This window comes from Arvicanthis niloticus, chromosome 5, assembly GCF_011762505.2.
Source record: "Arvicanthis niloticus isolate mArvNil1 chromosome 5, mArvNil1.pat.X, whole genome shotgun sequence".
NCBI classification, from domain to species: domain Eukaryota; kingdom Metazoa; phylum Chordata; class Mammalia; order Rodentia; family Muridae; genus Arvicanthis; species Arvicanthis niloticus.
This window is the reverse complement of record NC_047662.1, coordinates 61,685,016-61,707,763: the sequence shown is the minus strand read 5'-3', so window position 1 is coordinate 61,707,763 and position 22,748 is coordinate 61,685,016. Positions and strand designations below refer to the sequence as shown.

General features: G+C 40.1%; 1 protein-coding gene across 5 annotated transcripts in view; it reads left to right on the top strand.

Moving 5' to 3' along the window:
* Nucleotides 1-22,748, top strand: part of Focad (focadhesin) — a 295,918-nt gene that overhangs the window by 247,352 nt on the left and 25,818 nt on the right. For all 5 annotated transcript variants that reach the window (XM_034503044.2, XM_076934681.1, XM_076934682.1 and 2 more), the window contains 8 exons: nucleotides 1,982-2,071; nucleotides 8,552-8,699; nucleotides 10,606-10,725; nucleotides 12,115-12,237; nucleotides 12,699-12,776; nucleotides 13,375-13,446; nucleotides 14,923-15,025; nucleotides 16,905-16,985. In XM_034503044.2, the coding sequence (XP_034358935.1) occupies nucleotides 1,982-2,071; nucleotides 8,552-8,699; nucleotides 10,606-10,725; nucleotides 12,115-12,237; nucleotides 12,699-12,776; nucleotides 13,375-13,446; nucleotides 14,923-15,025; nucleotides 16,905-16,985 (815 nt within the window). The remainder of the gene's footprint in view (nucleotides 1-1,981; nucleotides 2,072-8,551; nucleotides 8,700-10,605; nucleotides 10,726-12,114; nucleotides 12,238-12,698; nucleotides 12,777-13,374; nucleotides 13,447-14,922; nucleotides 15,026-16,904; nucleotides 16,986-22,748) is intronic.

Below are 22,748 nucleotides of genomic sequence, written 5' to 3'. Positions count from 1 at the left end.
ATTACAATATTACCAGATGTTGTAGTTTCTCAGAATTGTCTCTTTGTTGTTTTTCTTTTTTCCTAACATAAAGGTTAGGGGCTGGAGAGATGCCTCAGTGGTTACGAGTTCTTGTTGCTTTTCCAAACAACCTGAGTTTGGCACCTAGTACCTTGCTGGGTGGCTCACTGTAACTGTAACTGCTACTCCAGGGGCTCTAATACACTCTTCTAGCTTCTGAGGGGATCCACACTCATGTGCACACACTCCTACACAGGCACCAAGCACAGACAGAAAACTTAAAATAAAATGAATCTTAAAAATATAACCAAACATAGGGGTTGAGAGATAATTCAGTGGTTAACATCACTGGATGCTCTTCCGAAGGGCTGGAGTTTGATTCCTAGCACCCACATAGCAGCTTATGGGCATTTGTAAGTCCAGTTCTAGGGGATCTCCTAGGCCCTTTTCTGGCTTCCTTGGGCACCAAGCACACACATGATGCAGAAACAAACATGCAGGCAAAATACTTACAAGTAATACAAATAATATAAAATAAAACTAAGTACCAAGAGTGCTGTTGTCTTGAAATGGGTGTGTGAAGTACCCGTTGAACAAACGTCAGCACTGCATTGTTCTCAGCGTACATTCTCCCTCCTAGAAGAGACTCATCACAGCTAATCTAGCTTACGATTTTCCTGAATTTGAATTCCTACCTAGGATTATTCAGGAAGGTTCATTACAGGAAGCTTCTTGCCACTGTTATAACCTATAGAGGATGTAAACATGATCTCAATATGAGCATATTTAATTGTACTTTATTCCTAAGAATAGTTCTAAAAGAACTTATTAAAGGCCTCTCCTATACCCCATATATATGTGTGTATCTCTGTCTGTCTGTCTGTCTGTCCTCCAAGGCTTCTCTCATGCCTCAGTACTGCTGTAGTCTTGGTTTGGAAGCTGCTTAGTATTCTTGAGCTGCATTTCATTCAATATGATCTGAGGATGAAGAGAAGGGGCTGAGCCCTAGGAACCCTGGGTAATACAGTGTGAGGGAGGAGACCCACAGCTTTGCCTGAGGAAAGAGCCAGCGAGCTCCCGTCTAAGGTTTCTTTTGCTATCCAGTCTTAATTCTCACTAAGACAGTTATAAAAATCAAGTGTCATATAGAAGCACAAAAATGTAGGGCTAAGGAACTTTCCCCCTTAAAAAACTATATAATAAAAGGAATAAGGCTAGCTGGCAACCCATACATCTGAGACATGGAGTCACAAGCTGCATCCCTCCCAGGAGAGATGATATTTGGAATGAATAACAACTTTATCAATAGTTTTAATTCAATTTGCTTTAAAAGCATCACTTTCACATTCTTAGAAATATTTGAAATTATGTTCTTCAGTGATTTCAAATTTAAATACACAGAGAGGATTCAAAGGAAGTTTTAGAACTTATTGTTTGTAATTGATTACATCCTTCCAAACTTGATTACTGAATAATTTTCAGTTACCCTGCCTACAAAACGAGCTTATGTGAGTCACCAATATTGTTACTACATTCTTTTTACATATAAAGGAATTTTTTTCAGTAATTTCCAGTAGATAGTGACAGAAAAAGACTTTATTTGAAGAACTTTGACTTTTTTATTAACATGTATCTAGCTGTGTATATGTTAACATGTGTGTGGCATGCTTGCTATGGTGCGAATGTGGAGATTGGAGGATAATTTGTAGGAATCATTTGTCGCCATTCATTATGTTGGTTCTGGGGATCAAACACAGATCATTCGGCTCACTGAATGTGTTAGACAAGCACCCTTAACTGTTAAGCCATCTCTCTGGGCCAGAATGCATTTTATTTGTCTTGTGGTACTGGGGATCAAATCCAGAGTCTTATGCATACTGGGCAAGCACTCTAACATTGAGCCTCACCCTCCCAGATATGCCATGAACTTGGAACAGTTGAGTGATTATTAGTAATTCATTGTCCCTGTCTCCTTATCTAGTGACATGTCTGGCCAACAGATGAACCTTCTTCTGATGAAGTCCTTGGATGCCCTGGAAAGCTGCTGTTTTGACCCCAGTCTTGAGTACAAGTATGTTGCTTACCTTCATAACTGATGTTTAGAGTTTGTCTGATGGGGCAGCAAGCCTTGGAGGCTGTGGTGAAGTGTTTGCAGGATCCGATCTTGAGCTTTGTGGTAGAGAGTGTTGAATAGTAACTGTAAAGAATCTTGCACCAAAGCTGTTTTGGTCTAAAACCCTGTTATCAGTGGACTGGTCACTTAAGTGTAGAGCAGTGTGTGCTGTTTTGTAGCTTAATTCTCCCGTTACCAAGACTTGCATCTTGCTTTGGACCTGCTGACCAGGATGCCTCACTTAACCTTGTTTCAAGATTAGCTGAAATGAGTTGACCAGGAATGGGCAAAGAGAGCCTCTGACGATTTGAATGTTCCTGGAAAACCATTGTTTAAGGTATCAAATGGAAGCAGCCATTTATTACATCAGAGCTCACAGTTGTTGGAACAGTCATGGGTCTTCCACCAACCTCCATTTGGTCCTGATGCTTTGTAAAGGTTGTTTTTTTTTTTTTTTTTTTAAATGAAATAAATACCTTAAATTTTATGGTTTCATTCTAATATTGAAATCTAACAGAATGAAAATAATCATAGAAGAATAATAATATAAAAACTGTTAAATGTGCTGTCATGCATCTAATCTCTAATTTAATCTCTGAGACGTGTATAGCTGAATGAGTAATATGGTTTTGTTACATTTTGTGGAATATTGTCAACAATAGCTTTCACCTTTTTTGACTTCTGTGTTTTGGAATCTGGGGTTTGAATACTCTGGGGTCCGTTGTTTCTAGAAAACACAACAGTTTAGAACTAACAGTTTACCCTTCTCTGTTATCCCTAGATAGCATCTAGTTTCTATCTAACAAAGAATAGATAAAATAGCCATTCCAAGGGAAGCTTATGGAGGATTTTTATCATAAATACAGTGGGTCTCTGTAATAGGTGGCACCGATGCGATCTTTGCATGCAGGATAAGACTGAATAGAGACCTGACAGTTCCTCAAGAGATCCTCAGGGATCCTGTGACTTCTTTAGAGTACAGTCTGAATATGGGAAGGGAGTTTGAGGTTGGAGTCTTCTGAATATGGAATATGACTAATGAGAGGTATAAGGACATGCAGTTATTTTTCAAATCATACGATTGAGATTTTGAGTCTAATATTTGCATTCCTATTGTCTTAATAGCCAACAAGTAGGAATCCCACTCCAGGCTTTCCTTTCTTCCTGTCCATTCTCCCCATAGCCATAGTTCGGGATGTTAGAAAGATGAGGCAAAGCTTGCAGTTCAAACACTGCAAGGGGTCCACAGCCTGGAACAGTAGAGAACAGCTCACACACTGCTTCCATCCAGCCCTATGGTATAGGCGTTCATTAAAGGCATCACATGTCTAAGTGTAACTAACCTTAAAGTTTATTTTCATGATGGATAAGATTCTTATTTCCTTGTTCTTCTCCTCTCTTGATTCTCGTCTTTGTCGTAAAGAGCAGTATTGAAGAATGGGCCTCAACAGGAACCATTCCACAAAGGGATGTAGAACAGGGTCAGGTGAAACACCTTCTCACTGGGAAGAGAGGTGCTTGTTTATTAAGGTCCAAGCTTCCACTCAGGCCCCTTCCGTCGAAACTTCAGCATTCCTACTATTAGTGGAGCACAGGATTCCCTCACTCCATCTGTCAAAGACCTGAGTTGTTGGCCCTGGATGGCATTTTTTTCTCAGTCTGGGTTCCTCTGGCACCTGTCCAGTAACTGCATTCTCAAGTGTGCACCTTGCATACTTTAGTCCTAATCACAACCGAGGGAGCTCTAAGCAGGACTCTTCATTAGTGTGTGGATAAAGAAAGCTAGTCTCTGAGCTGACACTTGTGCTTCGTCAGTGGCAGAATTAAGAAATGGGCCTAGGACATCCGAATTCAAACCATTTTTCTTTGTCTTGTGTACTAGAGTGTGGAGAACACAGTTCAGTGGGAAGAAAGCATTTCATGCTTGGCAATATGGCATCATTTTTATTGTCATCATTATTATTGACATTTAACTGTTCCCCACTAATTAAAAAAAAGTTATTTCTTCTTTTCTGACTTGGCCCAGGCCAGAATGCCCAGTGTATAACATAAAGTGCAAATCTCCATCTGCCAGTGAGATAGTACAAGCACTGCTATGAGGTGGTTAACAGATCAACGAGTGTGCTACCTCAAGGGACAGAATTCTCCCAGAGCAAATACACCAGGATTCCCGGATTTATTGGCTAAGTCCCTGAGAGAGGAATACCTGCGAGTGTCTGGTCCTATTGCTAACATTTTGCTGCCACCTAGTGGTCACCTGTTTACCATTGTAGTCCTGACAGCCCTAATGCTGGTCCTGTTATCCATCAATGACCTGAGCTTTGGTTAATTACTATTGAGCTGTTACAAATACAATAACATTTAAATTGTGCTCTGTAAAGGGCAAAGTGCTAAACAAATGTTAACTGTTATTAGAACTAATTATCATATGGCTTGTAGTTAATCTGTAGGATTGCTAACAATGAGCTAGGGAATTCAAGACTCATCTGTGATTATCTTAGAAAAGTATTATCATAATGTCTCAGTGGACACGACAACATAAACATAAGATCTGGGTATTCTTTTGTGGGTTTTTGCTGATAATAATTTAATACATTGTGATATGACCTTCAAATAAGTAAAGACATGACAGTAGATAGAGCTTTTCTTTCTTCCTTCCTTTCTTCCTTTCTTCCTTTCTTTTTAAATAACATAATGGCTTGGTTTTTGTTTTTAAGATTTATTTTATGTATATGACTACACTGTAGCTGTCTTCATGCACACCAAAAGAGGGCATCAGATCCTATTACAGATGGTTGTGAGCCACCATGTGGTTGCTGGGAATTGAACTCAGGACCTCTGGAAGAGCAGTCAGTGCTCTTAACCACTGAGCCATCTCTCTAGCCCCTTTTCTTTCTTTTTATTTCTTTCTTTCTCTGTGCACATGCATGTACCTAGGCCATTCACACACAGGAGGATATTGGGGGTCTTCATTATTGTTCTCTATTGTGTGTTTTAGGATAGGGCCTCTCACTGTTCCTGAAGCCTACTGTTTTAGCTGGGATAGCTTGTTAGAAAGTTCCCAGGATCTGACTGTCTCCATCTCCTCAGGCTGAAGTTACAAGCACCATGAGCATGCCCAACTCTTACATGCCTCTTAGAGTCTCTTCTTTCTCAGCAGTCACTCTTACCCACCGAGCCCCTCTCCAGCCCATGTAGGACCTTATAATTAAAACTCCCTTTAACATTTTCAGTATTCCTATTGAATATTTATACTAGCAATTCCAAACATTCTTTCAGCTATCTAACACTTTCAGTCGTTTTCACTTTAGTGGTTGGAGGCACTAACCCCTAACTCCCTTTTGTTTGCAGTGGACAGATCATGTGAAAACTATGTCTGTCCAGGTGACTTGTGATATAGAGCTGGCAGACATATCCAGAAGATCCCAGAGTGGGTTAAATGGGTGGAAATGGTGAACTAATCATTTTGGGTAGTTTTTAAGACGTAGGACATTAAAATATGGGAGATTTGAAATGAAAAGAAATATATATCTTTAGGGATATTTCTAGGTGCAGACTAAAAATTGGGGGAAAACAACAAAGAAATCATTTGGAAGGTCAATGGATTATTTAAATCAGAAGAGAATGGCTAACATTCAAGATATGCACTAAGGATATCTGACTTATTACAGATATCATTCAACATATTTCTTTTTTTAAAGATTTATTTATTTCATTTATATGAGTACACTGTAGCTATCTTCAGACATACCAGAAGAGGGCATTAGATCCCATTACAGATGGTTGTGAGCCACCATGTGGTTGCTGGGAATTGAACTCAGGTCCTCTGGAAGAGGAGTCGGTGCTCTTAACCGCTGAGCCATCTCTCCAGCCCTCAACATATTTCTATCAACACATGCATACACAAAGTTAGATTGTATATTCATATGATGTAACAGCCAGCTAACACTGCAGCCCTGAATAGAGTTGTGACTGTGCCTTGGAACTCTAGCATAGAAAGTCACATGTCCTTTTAGAAGTACTGCAAAAGAAATTTAGTCTAGGATACCTTGAAAAGCAGAATCTACAAACTTGTTTGTTCATTAAAAACAGTAAACCCCAATTTTTATTTGAGTGTTGGGAGAAATAATCTGTCCATACAAATACAACATTTGTCTGTCTTCATTTAGTTTGGCAAGAAATAGAAATTGTGTTTTCTTGATAGAACCTAATATAGTATGTTTACATAGACATCAGGAATTGTCCATGTGTGTGTGAGTATGCACATTTATGTGTATTTCCCATCATTTTCTCTGTAGATACTCTGTCTATCCAACACTTACAAAACTCACTCAGCCAATTCTTCAGCACACAGCAAATACTGAATTAGTGCCTCTGTGCATCAAATTGAGTACGAGAGGCTGAAAATATACTATAGTGAGGAAAATTTTTTGAAAAGCTGTCTACTGTCTAAGAACTGTGAGGGTAGAGAAGAAGTAATTCCCCAAAGAGTTTCTCTTCATAATTTATAATTAAAATTGTAGGACAGACCTTATACAAGAGGCTATGTGAGAGTTTTAAAGAGATTCCCTCCTGGGCTTGGGATGGTGTCCCAAGGAAGAACCATTTAAATCTGAAGAATAAGTAGCAATTACATAGTCAAAGGAAGAACAGTAGTCAAATTTGTCAAAATATGAATCAGTCTGTGTCTAATTATACCGTTGTCTAATTCTGTCTGTTCTACATGTGCCAATATGGAAAGATAGCTTAAAAACTTTCCCTGTAGATTACTAATTAAAACAAAGCTTTAAATTCCTTCCAATCAAAAGTAGCCTTCCTTCAGAAATTTGATTGGTCTCAAAGCATGCAGCCCCAGAGCATGCAGCCCTGGGCGTTGGTTTAGCTGGTGGGAAATGCATTAGCTGTTGAACTTTAGAATGCTGGGAGCTGTAATAGCAGCTCTGCCTTACTGAAGGATGCTAGTGAGTTGGCTTTTCCACACAGGACTGTCTAGTGATATTTGTTATGTAAGAGAAACTAGAAAACACTAAGTGGCCTCCTCATGGAGTCATCACAGTAAGATGCAGGGCACGAGAGGGGCCTTCGGTCTGGCAGATGAGCCAAAGCTGGGGACCAAAGTTCCTCTTTCTGGTTGTGCACTCCTGAAAGCTTTCTGTGTATTCTTGAGCACATCTTGAATTCCATATATCCTTCCAGGTGTTTACTATCAGGTGTGGAAACTCTGTTTACACAGAGTTGTTTGGGTGCATGTTACTCGAGTGTTCATAGGAAGGTTCTTGATGCCAGCCAAAGACATAGATGCCATTTAAGAGAAAAATTGCTTTCTATATGATGTTGGAGAAAAGCCCTGGAATGCCTGCTTCAGCTGTGTATATCATGGGGCGGGGAGGGGGGGGTTGCCAAACCAGCACCAATAGCATGTTTTCTGAAATGCTTGGCATTACCTTCAGTTAAAAGGCAACAGTAATAAGAAAAACTTTAAAAAGGAAAAGATGGTCACAGGTGCACTATGTTAGAATACTAACCTGAATTTTCTTGAGAACAATTCTTTTCTTTAAATGGTATGTGTCCTTTCAGGGGATTGGGACACAAAGCCCCAGATTTCAATTGAATTGTCACAAGGGGTAACTTTTGACAAGCCTGTCATTTGTCCATTTTCTCTTTTGACCCACTGGTGCTCAGAGAGCAGAGGGGAAAGAAGGATTAATGTCATTGTGCACAGATGAATGCACGGTTTCTTTAAAAAAGAGATTCCACTTGTTGGAGTTGACTGGGAAACACAGAGCCTTCAGCTCCATTGTGCTCTGCACTGCTCCTGTCTGTAACCAGAGCGCCTCAGCTCGCACCTTGCAGTTTAACCCATCTCTCCTTAAGCGTGGGCCAGAGGGGAGGATCTGGGCATTTCTGTGAGGGCAGGAATAGAACCATTTCTCACCAGAGTTTAAGTCATGCTTTGTGTGTTCATTAGTGTCTGGTGGGTACAGGGCACTGAATGGACCATGGCTTTTTGATGCTTGCTAGTTGGTGATGGTGGTACTGGGGTATGTCTGTGGGAAGAGTCTCAGCCTCTCTCTCTCTCTCTCTCTCTCTCTCTCTCTCTCTCTCTCTCTCTCTCTGTGTGTGTGTGTGTGTGTCTGTCTGTCTATGTGTGTGTCTGTCTATCTGTCAGTCTCTGTCTCTCAACCCTCTACTGAGGATTGAAACTAGAGCCTCAGTCAGTGCATTACTAATGACCTACAGTCCCAACCCTGCATATAGGTTTTGATACAAACAAACTTTTCCTTTTGAGAAAAGAAGTCAGGAGTGTCGGAGCACGTTGAGCTGGGCAGAAGTGGAAGCCTCTGCTCCACCTCAGCTTCAGAGCACCATGGGCTCCCGTGTGAGTGTGGAGCAGTCATGTTGTGTGCGACCCTGACACTGTCTCTTTTGCCATCCAAGCACCGGCTGTATACTTGGAGTTGGACTTGCCCTGTCCCTCATGAGCCACAGCAGCCACACAGAGTCGCGAGTTCATGTGGCAGCATGTCTGCGGAAGCTGTCTGCCTACCTAGATGAGAGCAGGAGCCAGAGCAGGACCTTTCAGGAGGTAGGCCATGGGGCCTGTCTCACCTTGCTCCGCTGACTTTTGCTGTGATGTCATTGCTGCTTCCTTTGTCTCGTGGTTTAGTAGCCCGCCTACTGAAGTTCCCACTTAGAGCTGCAACACGGAGAAAAGCTGAATGGCAAGCGCCTATATGATACTACAAGCCTCCAAATCGTACTCAGACCTACACGTGGCATGCGGAATAAGAACCATTAGAGAATACACACATCTTCTGGAGGTTAAATCGAGGTTTTCCAGAATTGTCTTCAAGTGAAATGTAACTCTAGAAACAAGTCAGAAACAAACTTAAGAAGCCACAAATAAGTGCCCAATAGTATGAAAATTATGCAGGAAATTCCCTTTACCACATTTGGTGAAAAGTCCCCCCCCCCCCCCGGTGTGGCAGAAAAATATGCATCACTAGAGCTGGTGTGACACCGCTGACATGTGTGACCCACACTGAGCTGGGATGCTCTAAGCTATGGGTCATGTCTTCTCTGTTGTGCCCAGGTAAAGCTGAGTTGCCCACATCCATCGTTGGGCGGGGCAGGGATGACCTTGTGGCCGGGCCAGATTCTCCCTCTCATTAGAGCAGATTCTGTTTTCTCCCAGCCTGCCCACAAGCTATTGATGGGGACATAATGGCTGCTCTGTTTCCCTGCTCAGCGCCTCTGTTTTCAGCAATGGGACTTGTTGAATTGGGGAATTTCTTTGTGGCTCAGAGGGTTGAAGTTTTGTTCTAGGTATGCACTGCATTTCCATTTTTTAAGTAGTACAGTGCATGATTTAAAAGTATGTATGCATATTTGTATATATACATACAGAATGTATTTTTATGTCAAAGAAAGAACTATTTGATTAATCAGCAAAAACAAGGTTATTTTACTTTAACAGATGCTTTTGTCTGCTGTGGTCTTTTGATTAAGAAGTCCATCAGTAAATAGTTTTGTTCCTCCTCAGATGTTTTGTATCTGGCTGCTTCCTTGTAAGCTGCTTACATTTTGATACATCAACCAGGCTGGGAGTTGAATTTTCTCCTTAATCGAAACAGCATCTTTGTGAGGACAGGCTTGATGGTGAAAACGGGTCATAGCAGGAAGTTTTGGTTTGCAGAAACTGACTTTCTCAAACTTATGGGCCCTGCAGATGGTCCGTTTGGAACACTCTGCTCCCATTATCAGCTTTTCTTTATTTGCTTGTTCACTCATTTACCTGCTAAGTTTGCACACCATACAGTGATGTCTGCAAAGCCCCTCTCAGTTTCATGCAGTTCCCGTTCTTGCTTTCAGGCCCTCCTAGGGATTGGCTGTGTTTCTCATCTTTCCTGCCCTCTCCTGGGCATCTGGGGTAGAGTACATGGCACTTCATAGCTGTAAAGCTCTATTTTCCTGTGCTGTTGCAGTGTGCTGTGCTGTGGCATGGCACTGTAAGGCAGTTTTAGAGCAGTGGTCCTCAACCTTCCCAGCGCTGACACCCTTTACTACAGCTCCTCATGTTGTGGTGAACCCCAGCCAGAAAATTATTTTCGTTGCTACCTCATAAGTGTGATTTTGCTACTGTTTTGAATTGTAATGTAAATATTTTTGGAGATACAGGGTTGCCAGAGGGTCCATCACCTACAGGGTTGAGAACCACTGGTTTAATGGCTGAGGACCTTCATTTGAATTCTAGTTTTTTGCCTCATAGCTATATGCATTTGAGCCTCCAAGTCCTATCTAAAATGATCTCCATCTTGAGCTGTTGTGAAACACAATATAAGTCAAACAGCATACTGTTACTCAGTCTGGGATATCCTTATCTAAATTCAGTTCTTCTGGGGAGAAGTTTGACAGGTGAGCTATAGCAACTAAGCCATGCTCTGATTTTTGCCTGTAAGCAAACATTTTTTTTTCTGCTGTTTTCTTCTCAGGTCCTCGCCTACACACTTAGCTGTGTGTGTGCATCAGCATTTAGTGCTGGCATTATTGAAGCAGCGGAGGCTGAAGATATTATGAACAAGCTTCAGCTGTTGGTGGAGAACAACCAGCAGGTTGTAATGTATCCCTCGGTGGTTTCTCTCCTTGAGCTTCTTGTTGCTGTCGAATTCTGCTTTCTGACTCACTCAATGGGATGGACTCTGTTGTGTCTAGAACTGTACCAGCAGCCAGTGGCCACCAGATACCCTTCTTTTGTTTTATGTCTCAGCTTCTGTAGACATTTGGCTGAGAACATGTTGGCTGGGTGTTGATGTCAAGACAGGGTGTAGCTCTGGCTGAGCTAGAACTCAGGATGTAGACCAAGCTGGCCTCAATCGAGATCTGCTTGCCTCCACCTTCCCAGTGCTGGAACTGAAGACGTGTGCCACTGTGTCCAGCTTTGTAGTGTTTTTGATTTTTCTTTTACAAATCATTACATTCATAAAATACTAAAATCTGTGGCTAGAATGAAATCCAAGTAAAGAGAGAAACTGTGTAGAGGGGAAGCAATTTAAATTTGTAAGACATTCGTAAGAGTAATGACAAAACTTTATAAAGTTATGAATGCATTTTGGGCTCTGATTAAGTCAGACTCTGGCAAAATCAAGACGAATAATCTCTATTCATAACGGAGGATGTAAAGGAAAGTTTAAATTCTTAAAAATTATGCTTGAAATGATTGCTTTTAAATAATAATCGCCCCTTAAAGAGGAACCTTTGACATGGCTGTGATCTATGCTAAGCGAGATGAGCTAGTCACAAGGAAAGGCTGCCCAGTTGAACTGTGTGAGATAGAGTGTCCCCTTAGAGTCGAATCACGGGGACAGGGAATAGACTGGTGGTTGCCTCTCGGGTAGAGGGTGGGAAGGTTTAGTAGCAGAGTTTTTATTTTTCAAGATGAAGACAGCTGTGCAACTGTGGATGTTCTTGATGCCTGTGAGCTGCTATCTGTGCTTGAGACAATGGAAAAGAATCGTAATTACACATGCCATAGAATTTCCCTCATCTGCCTCTTCAGAAAGGTTTCTCCATGTCTTAGTGCTGTCCTTTGTGAGTTACTTCAGGAGCCATTGATCTTAGTGGCGTCATTACTGTTTTGTGAGCCTGTCTATGATCACATGTTCAGGATATGCTTTGCAATGACAAAGTCAGAAGTGTTCATATGCTGCATATTTTCTTGCATAGGAGGTGATTTGACCTCGATTGGTGGACCGCCAGCTTTTCACTCATACCCTTTCCTGAGAATTTAGATTGATTGGGCTATTGATCGACAGTGAGAATTATTCTCCTAAGACAGCTGCCCACAGTAGCAGAACTCCCTACAGTCAGACTCTTGTTTCCAAAGTCCATCTCAAACTTAGGGATAGGAACCCTGGAAATGCTTGATTTGCTCTATGCATATGTTCTATATGACTCCTATGCTATGGCTTGTTCTCCCTCAACCCTGTTTTTATTTGTACCAGACCTCAGGCTTTGCACTGGCGTTAGGGAACTTGGTTTATGGTTTGTCTGTGTGTGGACATGGAAAAGCTGAAGACCTGGGCAACAGACTTCGCCCCAGCTGGATTAAAGTTGTCCTGACAGAGGTAAAAGTCACCTCCTGTATGCTATTATAAATTTTTATAAAGGAAAAATAGGACTGATTTATTGCATTCTTTATAGAAACTGCTAAGTTATGTACCATATGCAGGTAATTTCAAACGAAAGATATGTATACTTTTATAAGTAGTTTAACATGTCAACCATTGCAGGTTGCTTTATTTTTTAAAAGCTGACATTTCGATTATGCCTTAACTTTTAAAACAATGATAGATTTTTTTCTGGAAAAATAGATGGCTTCTTACCATTTCTATGACATAACAGCCTTAATGTTTTACTTTGTTTTAGTCTGTTATTATTTTAGGGGTCAATTATCAACTGTTAGTTGTATTGATCCTATGCATTTATTTCAATCTTAGCCATTGACTTGACTATGCAGCAGTAACTTACATAAATTTCAAACCTAAGGGGAATTTTGCTTTTGACTCTTTTGATTCTTGGTTTGCAGGGTGCCCCTACCATGCTCTGTCTGGCTGCCCTTCATGGCTTGGTGGCACTGGTAGGCTCCGATGTGGATGTCATGCAGGTAAGGCCAGGAACTCTGAAGAGAGGGAATTTAGATGAGTGGGTAACCGTAGCAGCAATAGAGTGGATAGCCTACTATCCCAGGGGCAGAGGAGTGTATGCTCATGGTAACAGTTACTTGGAGGCCTTCAGTGCCCTGCTCTGTGAAAAATCACTCTTGGCTGAGAACTCTTTCTGTAGAGATTTGTTCCTTGTTCTTAGTTTATAGGAATTAAACCTACTAAGGTATGTACTTTCCATAGACTTTCCTGCCCAAGAGAGTGACTGAAGAAATTTCAAAATTCATGCACAAGTTCATACCTGTAATGTTCCAGTTTAAATCTTTGCACATGTTTTATTCTGAAACATTATCACAGTGGATAAACTTGCATGTGCAAGTTTATCACAGTTCTGAAATGCAGGCCTTTGTTCATGCAACTAAAATTTCGAAGGACTGCTATGTACCACTGTGAATAGGTGCTAAGAAATCAATGTAAATAAATCTTGGGCCCTGCCTTTGAGGAGCTCACCACTTAGGGACTTGAAATATTCTGACATTTGATAAATCATCTCATACCTAGATTGCTCATGCGTTGGATCATTTCTGCTTATTCTTTCAGCTAAAGTCAGAAGCCATCCAGAACACCCATTTCCAAGCAAGACTTAATGAAGTTATTCGAACCTTAACTGAGGTAAGAAGAGGAATTTGCAGTGCCTGGGTGGGACACACATCTCCTTTGTTGTCTTTTTCTACTATTTGTTGTAGTGTGTCTTTTCTGGCAAATATGAAAGTCGAACATTCCTGTTGAGTTTATGGGGCATTTCAAAGTAGTAAATGGGCCATGTTTATTGACAGATATGCCCTGCTCTTGGAATAAAAGAAAAGTGACTTTTTTTTTTAAAAAAAGTTATGTTCTTATTGATTTACCTTAAAAAATTAAACATGACCTTGCAAGGGTTATCCAGCTTTTGGGATAAGGACAAATGGAAGGTGGCCAAAGGGCAGGGCAGATACCAGGGAGGCAATGGCCAGATGGCGAGTAAATAGTTAACATTGTTATTTTTGTAAGGTAGAATCATATTCATCTTCTTTAAAATTTTTACCTGTTATTATTTTTATCTTTTAAAATATCATGGTTACTGAATAAACTTTGAAAATACAGGCTAAAAGAAGTTGAACGCTGTCCCGAGTGTGTGGTCAAACCTCTTCCCAAGCAGCATGCCCTGGCTAGGCTTTTGTAATTGCTATTCTTGCTCTACCCAGTACTTTCTAGCTTATTTCTTTCCCACTTAGTAAACTTGTTTTCATTCTTATAAAGCATGGCTAATTATAATACCTAGCACATAAAGACGTTTTAGTAATTCATGTTGTAAAAGCCTGGATTTCTGGGCAGAGAAAAAATATTTTACATATATGAATAAGAATGTGCTCAGAAAAAGAATTTTACTGAAATTTAAGTTGTTAAAAGTTGGAAGAATTAGAAAACTATTATTTTAAAATACTCATGGATTATAGTAAGCAATGATAGAAGTTATTTAAAGAAAGGAATATGATATTTCTTTCTATTTTTAGAGGTACTTTATTCTTAAGTAACTCTCCCTTCCTTTCTACTTTCTGGATTTTCTTTTCTTTTGACTCAGGATCTCATGTGTTTCAGCCTCAAACTGTGCAACTGAGGATGACTCTCACCTCTTGATCTACCTGCTTCTGCCTCCCACAGGCTGGGATGACAGGCATGAGCCACCACACTTGGTTTATGCAGTGCTAGAGCTGAACCCATGCCCGTGTGTACACCAGGCAAACACTCTACCAACTGAGCTACATCCTCAGACCCTTTTTTGAGCTTTCATTTACCAGTTTTTTTTTATACCACTCTTGTTCAGTGAAACCCAAGAATACTGCTAGTACTTTCTGCCATGATTGGTTGGTTGGTTGGTTGGTTGGTTGATTGTTTGATTGATTGTTTGATTGATTGACTGACTGACTGATTGACTCATTAGTTGGTTCAGGTGTGGTATAGGAGCCACACATGAGCATCCTGTTACAGAGCTTCTCATTCTCAACCCAGCCTCTAACTCCTGCTTGGTCCATGAGACTCTACGGTGGCCTTTTATTGAACAGAGCTTGGATCTTGCCCCATCGCTGTACTGCTTTGTTTCAACAACAGGTTATCAGCATCTCAGGGGTGATTGGTCTTCAATCAAATGCAATATGGCTGCTAGGACATCTTCATCTATCTACCTTGTCCTCAAATCAAAGCAGAACTTCCGGTAAGATGAATGGCTGATTCGAAGTTCTGTACTTTGTTAAGGGGATTGCCCACATGATGGGTGTTATGATCTTTATTTTGTTTCTGTGTAAAATGAAGTAAAGGGAGGCTTCCAGACTTACTCCAGGTCACATGGCAGAGAGTGGTGTTTTGAATGTAGATTTATTGACCTCCAAATCCCATATTTGTTCACACTTCCTCTCTGCCTTCCTTGAGGATAGTGTAGCTATCAGCCTGTTCATTTTACAAATGAACAATGTGTGACTCAGAAATATTACATGAGTTATATGCAGGGTTTGTATACTGACAAGTCCATAAACAAAGAATTGGGTCCTTGAAGGTTGGAATACACATTTTATTTTTACTAAAAGTAATATGTTTCATTTAAAAAAATCTCTTTATGCAGAGCCATGTAGTGAGACCCCTTTCTCATAAAAATCTGCTTCTTTACTTATGACTGGAATTTTTCTGCCCAGTGGGTTTATAAAGGTAAAGAGCTAAGCACATTGAAAGATGTGCACCTCCTTGGGGCCTGGAATCCTAGCTCTTCAAGTAACAAAGCCCTTTCTATTCATAGCCTTTGAAAAAAGCAATAAAAACATTACAATTCCCATGTGCTTAATATATGTTTTTACTTGGAGATTTTCTGGGGGAGAGCACCACCATAATATATCTGTCCCTGGGTCTTCATAAATGGCGTTTTGACCCAGTGTCCATCTTATATCTGGTCCATAGAGGTTTAGAAAACAGATCCCTCACTAAACTTAGCTTCAACAGTCTCGGCAGCTCATCTACTGGCCGTGTGACATGGGCTGCTGTCGTTTGTTTTCCTTTCTGCAGTCGCTCTGCAGCTTTGGGCAGAGGATTCTGGTCCACAGCCTTCCCAACATAACGAACTTTATATAGCTGGAAGTTGTCATATTGTCATAGAAAAGGGAATTTAATAAAAGCACCAAAATGATACAAGAAACCCTTGCTAATGTTAGGGCTCTTACAGTATCCTGGTAAGTCAGCATGTAGCACCAAAAGTTTGGTAGGTGGGGGTTTTTTATTGTTTGTTTATTTTTGTTTTGATTTTTTGGTTTGGGGTGTGTGTGTGTGTGTGTAGACTTATAGTTGTATCACAGACCATTTGGTCCATGTACTCAGATCACTTAGTGGTGAGTCATCTTACTCCAAGGTCCTTCTGAGCGAAATAATTGTGTGTCTGGAAAAGCATAGCTACTTGTTCCTGGTGGAATTTTCCAGTTGGGCCATTCATTGCAGTAAAGCTGTCTCATGAAACAATTATGGGGGACTGGAAGGAAAAGGATGTAGGGTACTTTCAGGACTCAGAAATGTCACTGACTCACTGGTTCAGGTCAGTAGCCACATCTGGTTCTTTGTACATGTTGGTCACTGAAGGTCTCTACCTTAGGTAAGAGATTGTGCTGTTAATTGACACTGGGTCTTGAATGTCTGGTTCATACAGTTGATGCAGCATCACTTGGGCTGTAGGACAGTGTCCAAGCTTAGATGCCCAGCAGGCTCCTTGGCTACCCTGCAGAGGTCACTGGATTGGACCTTGTTGGTTGTTACAGTATGCAAGGGACTTTTTTTTTTCTCCCACTTCACTGGAGTAACCATCCTTTGTGATTTTTTTTTTTCAGTCTCTCCTAGGTTTGTCACCATTTTACATTTTCCTGTATAGCCTAGGTGATTTCCTCAAAGCCAGTCACTTAATCTAATAGAATTTATTGCAGCCAGAATATTGTGCAGAGATTAATGGCATACACATCCCCGCCTTGTCACCAGGTTGATACAGCAGCACGAGATCATTACCTCTCCTTCATTAGCCTTCCCAAGTTCACCAGTTAATTTGATCGTTTCTGCCTCCACAGTTCCTACTGACTACAGCTATTTGCCTGAAGGCAGTTTTATTAGAGCAGCCATTGGCTTCTTCGTCACAGGAGGAAAAAAAGGCAAGTGAGCACGTTTCTTGGATTTTATCATTCTTTCTTCATCTTCTATAAGCTGTGTACCTTAGGACAAATCAAATCTGAAGGGCCAAATGTTGTCTTCTGCCAAACCTTCTTCCTAGATGACTAGGAAGCTAGCTAAGGAATTGCTAGGTGAATATGCAAACTACGTAGTGGAATCGTGGTGGCTCTGTGAAAACTCAGTCTTCCATTTAGTCATTCTTAGAGTGCATCAAGCCCACACTGCTTTTTCTGTCAGTCTCACTAACAGTGTAAGTCATTGGTGTATGTAGAGAAGGCACACCCAGGTGTCCTTTGTGTCCCAGGCCTGGCTGGGAAGTAGCCCTTGTCTCTGGCCTTGTCTGATCATTCTGTGTTGCTGGAGTCACGGGCTCTAACTCCTGTTTCTGGCTTGTGATTTTTCTTGGCACATGTTTATCCTGCTGTGCTCCTGGGTTGTGGTCCTCCATGTTTGAAGACAGAGGTTCAGTGCCTTTGTCACATAGGAACCCAGTAGTGCCATGTGAGTTCCAGAAGAGGAGCTCTTTAATGCCATACACGTTTCAGAGTTGTGAGGGAGAAGTGCAGGCTGGTGGAACTGTGTGGGTCCTGGCTCAAGTAATTAATGTAATTGTCATTAACGTAATTGTCAGTGATGTTCACTTCTTTTTCTCTTTCCTGGCTGGGCAAACCAGTGCCTATATGAGAGCAAGACCATTACTATTTAAAAATTTTGTAAAAATGCTTTAAAATAAATTAAAAGGCAAAAACTGCAAGAAATCTGGAAGGAGCGATTTGATAAATAAAGTTCATGGAAAAATAAAAATCTTTCTATTGAAAGAGAAAGCATTTATTGCTTGATGTCCCTCTGGAAACAGCAATCCCCAGGGCTTCAGACAGGAACTGTTTTTGTAGCTTGCTACTTTACTTTCTGGAGTTTATAGTACATACTCTTATCTTAGGGTTGCAAGTTAGCACTGTTTGCTTTTAATTTTTTCCATATAAAAGTTGACATATGATTATGTCATTGTTATAATTGTTCTCTATAAACACATATAATGGGAGAAATTAGCTTAATGATTATATTGCTATGAATTATATTATCTTAAAGTATATATAATAGAGATATCTTCATTGTGAAGAAGTTGAATTCTTACTAAGTGATCATCTAAACATTCCACAGCCAGAATAATGTTCGCACCATATATTTTTGCTGTGGTTTTTATTAAGTTATTCATTGTTAGCTTATAAAATTTTAAAATGATTATAATGTGAGAGATTAACATGAGAGTGAAGTAAAAACTGAGGTCAAATAAAAGCCTTCAGAAATGTTTTTCTTTTCTTTTCTTTTCTTTTTTTCTTTTCTTTTTTTTTTTTTTTTTTTTACTTTTTTAGCAAATAAAATATCATTTTACCCACCCAGATCCATGTTTCTTGGCAGAAATAAATTTTCTTTGAATCTTTCGGGGTTCTTGGTTCACTGTGGCATACTTGCCTGTGATTTTTGCAGTCCTGGCTCAACAGGGAGGTCTCTGCTTGGAGGCTGGAGGTCAGGTGGCACTGAGATGCTGCGGTGTGCAGCCTTGCTGGAGACTGTTCCACAGCAGCCTGCTGGAGTGTTGCAAGCTGCCATCTTGCCAGTTGGAAGTTTGGCATTTTCAGGTTGTGGGAGAGGGCTGCCTTCCTGTCAGGTTTGCTGACTAGATTCAGAGGAAAATCTATTCAGCCCACACATTTCTAATGATGACCCCAGAGGAGTGGGGGCCGTGGGAGGCTGACCTCAGCTTCCAAAGCCCATTTACAAAAACAAAACCAGCCCCTGCTCTGTGGGACTAAATGGGATGGCCAAGAGCAGAGGTGTGCATGCAAACGAGCGCTTTCTTCTTCAATATGCCCAGCTCATTTGAATTTTAATAACTCCCTTCTGAAGGAGCTTTTGAGTTTAAGTGTCTGGATGTCACTCAGCAGAGCCCAGTGGGGCTGCTGATAGGAAGGATGACAACGTCAGTGAACTCTTTTGAGGAAGAGATAGTTTTTGAGAATTAAAATCATGCTTGGTACAGGCAGAGGATAGACCAGTTCAGGAATGGCACAGTTTCATCGCCTCTGTGGGCGATTTTTAAATTTAATAACTCACAAGAAAAAAGTGAAGGATTACATTCGATTCACACATACGACAGAATGAGAGTGACAGAGGTTTCCAGCACAGTCCCTGACATCCCAGAAGAACACGTCAGACTGCTTTCTGAGGCTTAGGACTTACTATGCTTTGTATTCACACCTTAATAGATGCAAGATGATAGAGCATCCATTCCTTCATGGAGGCCTACTCTTAACAGCCGTACCAAGTCGGCAGAACATCTTTAGTTTTTAAGGAGTTCAGTTCCTGGTTTTGAAAGTAACTGTGTCTTTGTCTACCAGGTGACACTGTCTTCTCTGATATGGCCCTTCTGTCTGGTGCATGATTCCTTAACTTTGGTGGACATCATTCTCCATTACTGTTGAAATTTCTTGACAGTGCCAGCCTTAAAGTCTTTGTTCAGAACTGAATTCTTCCTGACATTTAAAAGAAAGAACAAAAAAATCACAAGGCCACTATGTAGCAGAGAGTGGTCTTGAACTGACTATACTGGTATAAACTCAGCGTGTGCTAAAGCCAGCCTTAAACCTCTCATCCTTCTCACGCACCCCCAAGTGCTGAGATCACAGGCGTGGGCCAGCACAACCAGCTCTAATATTGAGTCTTACAATTTCCCTTTACCTACTCATCCTTCAGATTTTTGATCTTTTATGTTTTCTCCATCCCATACCATTTCAGACTTCACCAGTATTTTATCCACATATTTAAAAGAACATTTAAAACACTTAATAAAAGTAATAATTCTTTCCTATGCAGGTATTTCTGCATAACAGGAATGTTACTGTTGTCATTGGAGAGTGTGACCAAAGCTTTCTAAGCTCATATTTTTAATATTGGCTTTGAAGTTGATTGCATAAAGTGTTACCTGAGCAAGGTATATGAATCTCTCTAATATAATAAATGACATTTCCTCTGATATTACAGTAGTTGGTGATCTATGAAGGTAAACTTTAGGCTTATACATAAATTTTCTGAATTCATATTCTCAATCATTTTTGGAATTTTAGTCATTTTTGGACTAGTGTAAGATTTACTTATTTAGACAGTATCTAGCAGAATTCCTGAATATATACTCTAAATAACATTAAAAGGTTGTTTGTTTTTATGAAATTATGAAACAGAGCAACATGCATAAAAACCAATAACAATTAAAAATTTTAAAAAATTTTTAAAAATTTAATATGATACACTGAATATGATTTGTTTTAATTTTTGATGTCAGAAGGACTGAACATTTTGTATATACTCACTATATTTTAAAATGAAAACTTAAGAGTTTTTTTTCAAACTAACTTTATTATTGTATGTGTATGTATGTGAGTGCCCACACATATATGTGGATCTTGGGATCAAATGAAGGTTGTCAGGTTTGTGTGGTGTTTCTTATCCAGTGAGCCATATCTTTGGTCCAGAATTTTTTACGTAATGTTTGTACTTGTTTATATTTTATTCTACAAAAAAAATAAAATACAGGAAAGTTACAAACTGTCTCTTTTCTTTATCTGTAAGAAAAAACTTCAATATTCCTTTCACTGAGAAACCACAATTCATGCTTCACTCAAAATCCAGTGAGGCCTCTCATAGGAAAGGAGAAACATCTAGTGTGCTGGGTGGCATTTCCCTCTAGCCTTCTCTAATCCCTGGCAGTTCTTAAGCCCTGTCTTTCTTTACCTGGTCATGTTTTACAACTAGACTGTTATTTCATAGAGCATTCTTCAGTTTGGTTCTGCCTGGTGTTTCCCATGTTAACATCAGATCAGCCACCTTTAGCAAGAGAATCACAGAAAGGATTTCTGCTCTCACTGCACCCATCCGGTGGGATGCAGTATTCTTCCTCCTCCTTTGTGGGGTTAGATAAAATGATAGGATCTAGGCTCCTTCTAAAGAAGTTACTCATTTTCCTTTATCATCAGTAAATATTTGTGTGGAGACACTATGAGGATTTGTGTGTGTGTGTGTCTGTGTGTGTGTGTCTGTGTGTGTGTGTGTATACACATACATCTATCCTACTGTTCCTTGTATTTTCAATCATTGATTTTGGTGTTTATTACTGTACCTTATCTTGTTATTGCAATAAAGCTGGGGTGTAGGTCCAGGTAACTCATTGTTTTGTTTTTCAGAGAATGGTATTTAGAAACCAAAGTGGCAGAGCCTTTCTCCTAGGATAATTGTCACTGTTTCCAGGAATGTCGAATAGGAATTGTGTTCTTTTTCCCTTTTTTATATCTTGCCTATTTTAACATCAAAGTGTGTCTTTATCTTTACTTGTGTCTAAGCTGTTTGTATTACAGATTCATATGCATATTTGCAGTTCTACTTCAACACTATTATAACACACACATATTTACAACTCTGTGTTCTGGACTGTAGCAAACCTGGCTCATTATTCTCAGCCTGTTTGCTCAATTGATCAATCTACCTATATGAAACCAATCTCCTATCCCCTCTGGGCCAAACCCTACCAGGTTGCCTTTCTCATTAGGTTCTGAACTTTGCTGACTGCCACTCTGCTTGGTGGCCTTCCTGGTACAAGAGCTTATGGTGTTTTGGGTTTTGGCATTTCTGAATGTTGTTCAGGTTTTTGCTCCTAAGATAGAGTACTCTACCAGCCTTTGTATCTGGTGTATCAGAATCAATTCTTTTCAACAACTGTATCGATTGTAGTTTCTGGTCAGGGGCAACACATTTGGTACTTCCTACAAACAGCCATTCTATAATGTTGTCTGCCTGAATTCTCTATGGACTTCATCCTCTCTACATTGATCTAGACATCTCTTATTCTGGTGAGCAAAAACTGGACCTTCAATGATGTCCTCTAATTAGATCTGATTTCCCATCTCATACTTTATGTATCTTTGTGAGTGTGTGTCTGTGTTTTACATATGTGTCATTATTAACATGATTATTTATACTTTTTTTGTTTCAAGTCTGCCTTTTTCATTAGACTATGCTTTTCTTGAGTGTGCAGGAAGAATACCTTAGAACAGATTACCTAGCATGTAATACAATTTAAATATTTGATCTTTATCACTTGGATATAGTTATACTGAAGGCTGGATTATTCTAAGCTGACTTAATTTGTCTCCTGCTACAGTGAAGATGGAGAAAGTAAATGTCTGTATCACACACCTGATGGAGATTATACACCCTATCTGTTAGCCTGTTTGCGGCCAGAGTTTTCCTGTAGTAATAATGCTGTTGCATAGTCATCTGTGTAGCCCATGTACATGAGATAATGGGTCCTATTGGAATTCGTTGTGCTTGGATATGCCATTTATAACTTTGGGGCTGTTAGCTGGATGAGAGATGTAAAGCAGCTTTACATTCAGGTTTTCAAACATCTGGATCTTTTTGACAAATACCCATAGGCACTCTCAGTTTCAAGTTCATTATTCAGGACATTCCAATGGTCATCGTACCATAGGCACTTATTAGGGTCCTAGTATTATATCTCTAGGTGAGATAGAAATAAAGTATCGGTTACTAAGTGCACAGCATCGCTGTGGTAGCACAGATATATGAATGGAGTAAGCATTGACATTAACATTTTTAGCTGGAAAAGAGGGTGTTAAAAGTGAAACCTTGCAAGGCATACTACTAGTTCTATCTGGAAGAAAGCAGCCAAT